We start from the raw sequence: 6,000 nt of genomic DNA, 5'->3' as shown, positions 1-6,000 counted from the left end.
TTTTCAGTACTGTAGCCAGGCTAACAGAAGGTCACAGCTCTACTGAGCCAAGTATTCCCAGAGCTCTTAGTAGTAACGACTTTATGAGGTTCTTCAATGATAAAATTATAACTATTAGAAGCAAATTCACCAAGACCTGCCTTTAACTGGCTTATCTCTAAACTCAGGAACCTTAGAAACAGCTGTAAAACCAGATACATGTTTGACTGCTTTGCTTCACTGATCTTTATCAATTTAATTCAATTATTTCTTCATCTAAGCCATCAACCTGCCTCTTAGATCCATCCTAACTAGGCTTCATCTAAACCATCACCTGCCTCTTAGATCCCATCCTAACTAGCTTCATCTAAAACACAACCTGCCTCTTAGATCCCATCCCGACTAGGCTACATCTAAACCCTCAACTTGCCTCTTAGACCCCATCCAACTAGGCTTCATCTAAACCCTCAACCTGCCTCTTAGACCCCATCCCGACTAGGCTACTTAAAGAAGTTTTACATTAGTCACACTTCACTACTGAATATAACCAATTTGTCTTTATAACAGGCTATGTACCACAGCACTTTAAAGTAGCTGTAATTAAACCTCTTCTGAAAAGCCAAACCTTGATCCAGATGTTTTAGCCAACTATAGACCTATATCCAACTTGATCAGATGTTTTAGCCAACTATAGACCTATATCCAACCTTGATCCAGATGTTTTAGCCAAATATAGACCTATATCAACCTTGATCCAGATGTTTTAGCCAACTATAGACCTATATCAAACCTTCCATTTCTCTCTAAGATTCTTGAGAAAGCAGTCGCCAAACAGCTGTGTGACTTTCTGCATAGCAACAGCTTATTTGAGGATTTTCAGTCAGGATTTAGAGTTCATGATAGCACAGAACAGCACTTGTTACTAATGACCTCCTAATTGCTTCAGACGAAGGACTTATCTCTGTACTTGTGTTATTAGATCTTAGCGCTGCATTTGATACCATTGACCATTATATCTTATTACGAGATTGGAACATTTAATTGGCATTAAAGGGACTGCTCTAAGCTGGTTTAACTCTTATTTATCAGATCGATCTCAGTTTGTTCATGTTAACGATGATCCTCTGTGCACGCCAACGTAGTCATGGAGTCCCCAAGGATCTGTGCTCGGTCCAATCCTGTTCACTTTATATATGCTTCCTTTAGGCAGTATTAGGAAACACTCCATAAACTTTCATTGTTATGCAGATGATACTCAATTAATCTATCAATCAAGCCGGATGAAACTAATCAGTTAGCTAAACTTCAAACGTGCCTTCAAGATATTAAACCTGGATGACCTGTAATTTTCTAATGTTAAACTCCGTAAAACTGAAGTTATTGCTCTCGGACCCAAGCACCTTCGTGACGCACTATCCAAAGAGATAGTTACTCTGGATGGCATCACCCTGGCCTCCAGCACCACCCTGGCCTCCAGCATCACCCTGGCCCCCAGCACCACCATGGCCTCCAGCATCACCCTGGCCTCCAGCACCACCTGGCCTCCAGCACCACCCTGGCCCCCAGCACCACCCTGGCCTCCAGCACCACAGTGAAGAATCTTGGAGTCATCTTTGATCAGGACATGTCCTTTAATTCCCATTTAAAGCAAATTTCAAGGATCGCCTTTTTTCACCTACGTAATATTGCAAAAATCAGGAATATCCTGTCTAAAAATGATGCAGAAAAACTAGTCCATGCATTGTTAATTCTAGTTGGATTACTGCAATTCTTTGTTATCAGGCTGCTCGGAAAAAATCCATAAAGACTCTACAGCTGATCCAGAATGCGCGGCACGTGTTCTGACAGGAACCAGGAAAAGAGATCACGTTTCTCCTGTTTTAGCTTCTCTGCATGGCTTCCTGTAAAATTTAGAATAGAATTTAAAATCCTTCTCTCACCTACAAAGCTCTTCATGGTCAGGCTCCATCTTATCTTAAAGAGCTTATAGTACCTTACAACCCTGGGAGAGAACTTACGCTCCCAGAATGCAGGGTTACTGGTGGTTCCTAGAGTCTCTAAAAATAGAACAGGAGCCAGAGCGTTCAGCTATCAAGCTCCTCTCCTGTGGAACCAGGTTCCAGTTGGGTCCGGGAGGCAGACACCGTCTCCACATTTAAGAGTAGGCTTAAGACTTTCCTTTTGATAAAGCTTATAGTTAGGCATAGAATCGAATATTGTTAGGGAGTAGTAGTTAGTCACATAGTTCATATAATATAACTAAGGGAGACTGGCATACAGCCCGATCCGGTTGGGAGAGAGTTCTGGCCCGGAGGGCTGGAGCTCTCTTTACCTCGTCTCTCTTGGTTTTGTTGTAATAGTTTTAGACAGCTGGGGACTTATTTTGATACACTGAGCTCCTCTCTCCTCTATCTGTCATTTTCATTTATGTGCATCCATGTCCCAGAAATGCTTGTTACTAACCTATTTCTGGGGAGTCATTCCCCGGAGTCCTTATGTTCTTTTTTCCCCAGCATGTTCCCTTGCATCAGAGAGGCTCCGAAATCAGGTAGCAGCTATTGCCATGGTTCCGCTACACGTTCTGTGATGCCATGTTCAACTGCTACACTGTGGTGCCCTGCTACGTCCTGCTACGTCCTGCTACGTCCTGCTACGTCCTGCTGTGCCTTGTAAGCTGCACAGCGTCCTGCTATGCCATGAACTACCACAAAGAACTGCTACAAACTACTAATTTTTTCTATTTTTGTTATTGCCACTCTTCATTCTAACCCCAACGGCCCGTCAGACACCGCCTACCAAGAGCCTGGGTCTGACCGAGGTTTCTGCCTAAAAGGAAGTTTTTCCTCTCCACTGTGGCCCTGTTGCTTGCTCTGGAGGAAACTACTAGAACTGTTGGGTCCTTGTAAATTCCGGAGTGTGGTCTATCTGTAAAGTGTCTTGAGATAATTCTTGTTATGAATTGATACTATAAATAAAATTGAATTGAATTGAATAGGTTTAGTTTTGGGGGGTTTAGAGTGGAGCAGGGTCGGGGTTAGGGTTTGGGAGTTTAGGGTGGAGCAGGCTCAGGGTTTGGGGTGGAGCTGGGTCAGGGTTTAATGGTTTAGGGTAGAGCAGGGTCAGGAGCAGGGTCTGGGGGTTTAGGGTGGAGCAGGGTCAGGGTTGGGTTTGGGGTAGAGCAGGGTCAGGGTCTGGGGGATTAGGGTGGAGCAGGGTCAGGTTATGGGTTTGGGGGATTAGGGGGTCAGGGTTTGGGGGTTAGGGTTTGGTCGGTTAGGGTTGGGGGGGTCAGGGTTTGGGTTTGGGGGTCAGGGTTTGGGGGTTTGGGGTGGGGGAGGGTTCTGGTGAAGCAGCTCTCACCTCCAGCGACATGTCGGCTCTGAGTTGCAGCAGGGAGGACCAGTTCTGGGCCGATCCTCTGAAGGTGGACTCAGCGAGCAGCAGGGGGACCGTCCGGTGACCAAAACCAGATTCCAGAGTCACCTGGACCACCTGCAGAACCACAGGAACAGGAAACACATCACTGTAGACCTTCACAATGAAACCTTTTCTAGAGGATCTGATTGTCTCAGAGTTAACTTTCAGAATAAAAGCTTCTCTAGAGGATCTGATTGTCTCAGAGTTAACTTTCAGAATAAAAGCTTCTCTAGAGGATAAGATTGTCTCAGAGTTAACTTTCAGAATAAAAGCTTCTCTAGAGGATAAGATTGTCTCAGAGTTAACTTTCAGAATAAAAGCTTCTCTAGAGGATCTGATCGTCTCAGAGTTAACTTTCAGAATAAAAGCTTCTCTAGAGGATCTGATCGTCTCAGAGTTAACTTTCAGAATAAAAGCTTCTCTTGAGGATATGATTGTCTCAGAGTTAACTTTCAGAATAAAACTCGCCGTACCTTGACCTCGGCGGTGAACGTCTCACCCTCGCTGCGCCCGTCCGGGTCCCTGAAGGTCTCGGTGACCTCGGTGGCCGGGTCCACCCCCAGGAACCAATAGTTGCAGCAGTAGATGTTCATGACGGACCAGAGGTCGCTGACGTCCGCCTGCGGCTCCTTCCTCTGCTCGGCACGCTGCTTCGCCGTCATGGCGGCCGTTATCGTCATCACGGTGTTGAGGATGAAGGGAGAGATCTGCAGGGCAAAGGTAGAGAGTTCATGTATATATATATGTGTGTGTATATAAATATATATACACACATATATACACACACATATATATATATATATATATATATATATATATATATATGTATACACTAAACTAGCGTTGTTCAGAAAAGCCTGCGATTCTAAAATGCTTTAATATCGGTGAAGATAGATAGATAGATAGATCATCCATCCATCATCCATCTACCTACCCCTCCATCATCTACCCATCTTCCATCCTCTTATCCGGAGCAGCTCCAGTAGGGGACCCCAGACTTCCCTTTCCCGAGCCAGCTCCGACTGGGGGGTCCCGAGGCGTTCCCAGGCCAGGTTGGAGATATAATCGCTCCACCAAAGGAGGAGCGGCTCTACTCCGACCCCTCCACGGATGACTGAGCTTCTCACCTGATCTCTAAGGGAGACCAGCCCCCCTCCTGAGGAAACCCATTTTGGTCTCTTGTACCCTGGATCTGGTTCTTTGGGTCATGGCCCAGCCTGCAGGACCATTGGTGAGGGTAGGAACCAGAACCGACCGGTAGATACAGAGAGCTTTGCGTTCTGGCTCAGCTCTTTTCGTCACAACTCTGACCCCCCCGACAGAGAGCCCAGCTCCCCCCCACGCCGTCACTGGCCCTGCGGATCAGTTGGAGTTGAGTCCGACCAATCTCCGGCTCCATGGTCCCTTCACTCCGAACAAGACCCCGAGGTATTTACGGACTCAGCCCCTACCTGAAGACGGGACTCCTACATCCAGAAGATATCTGAGCTTATCTTTGATCTTCTCCTTCAGAGCCTTGTGGAACGTTTCATTACGTAAAACAACGCTAAATAAAGGTTTTCTTTTTTAAGTGTCATTTGCTTAATAGATCCATAAAACTGACGTTACCTTGACGATGACTTCCTCTACCGTCACACAGCCGCTCAGGGGTTGGTTAGGGTGGGATCTGGTCTCCATGGTGACCGAGCAGGGTCTCAACACCTGTGGGACAGAGTCACAGTTGATTTTTGACTAATTACCCCTCGGAGGTCTACTAACTCTTGTGTTGTCGCCATGGCAACCGGCGATTCGGGATTTCTGGGGGAAGTTTCAACATTTTGTCGTTCTTTTCTACACTTTGACTTTTTTGTCAATTTTATTCCTATTTTTTTGTCACTTTATTCCTATTTTTTGTCACTTTTATAATTATGTTTTAGTAAAAAAATTACCAGTTTATCATTTTTTCAGCATTTAAAAATTATATTTTTGTTGATTTTTTTGTAGTTTTTTCCCAACATTTGTCACTTTTTCAACGGTCTTTCGTCATAGTTCTGATTTAGAAAGTTGGACCCGAGGACAACAGGGGGGTTCAGGGCCCGTTCTCCATGTCTCCAGATCTTCTTGGATTCACATTTTCCTCTCCATCTATAATTCCTAATTTCCATAGAGACATATATACGGTAAATATGAGTAACGTACGGTGGTGACAGCGTGGTCGTCCTGGTCCCGGAGGAAGCGGCAGGCCAGCACCTTCACCTCCCGCAGGTCGGCCCTCAGGCTCCGACTGCCGTCCGGCTCGCTCTGCAGCGACACGTCACACTGGAAGGAGGCGGTGAGGGCGGGGGCGTCGGCCTTCATCAGGCTCGCCACGAACACCACCTCCGGGTCCAGAACCACCGCCCGCAGACGGGTCCGCACCGCCGACACTGCACAGAGGAGACAAGGTTCAGGAAACATGACAACAACATGGCATGATGCCTCAGACACACACAGAGTATATGTATATGTGTGTGTGTGTGTGTGTGTGTCTATATATATATATATATATATATATACACACACATACATATATATGCATATAGCCAGATGGACATCTTTAGCCAGATGGACTGTTGTTTGTGCAGT

At 45.9% G+C, this 6,000-nt stretch overlaps 1 protein-coding gene across 1 annotated transcript in view; it reads right to left on the bottom strand.

Annotated features, from left to right (window-relative positions):
* Positions 1–3,119: 3,119 nt before the first annotated feature.
* Positions 3,120–6,000, bottom strand: part of LOC116678680 (vacuolar protein sorting-associated protein 13C-like) — a gene marked incomplete at its 5' end in the record, with an annotated part of 42,238 nt that continues 39,357 nt past the window's right edge. The window contains 5 exon segments of the mRNA XM_032508448.1: positions 3,120–3,170; positions 3,340–3,471; positions 3,870–4,103; positions 5,005–5,097; positions 5,575–5,801. Coding sequence (XP_032364339.1) covers positions 3,120–3,170; positions 3,340–3,471; positions 3,870–4,103; positions 5,005–5,097; positions 5,575–5,801 — 737 coding nt within the window.

The sequence above is a fragment of the Etheostoma spectabile genome, unplaced genomic scaffold (assembly GCF_008692095.1).
Source record: "Etheostoma spectabile isolate EspeVRDwgs_2016 unplaced genomic scaffold, UIUC_Espe_1.0 scaffold00007716, whole genome shotgun sequence".
Taxonomy (NCBI): Eukaryota; Metazoa; Chordata; class Actinopteri; order Perciformes; family Percidae; genus Etheostoma; species Etheostoma spectabile.
Note: the sequence above shows the minus strand (reverse complement) of the source record. Positions and strands in the feature narration are given on the sequence as shown.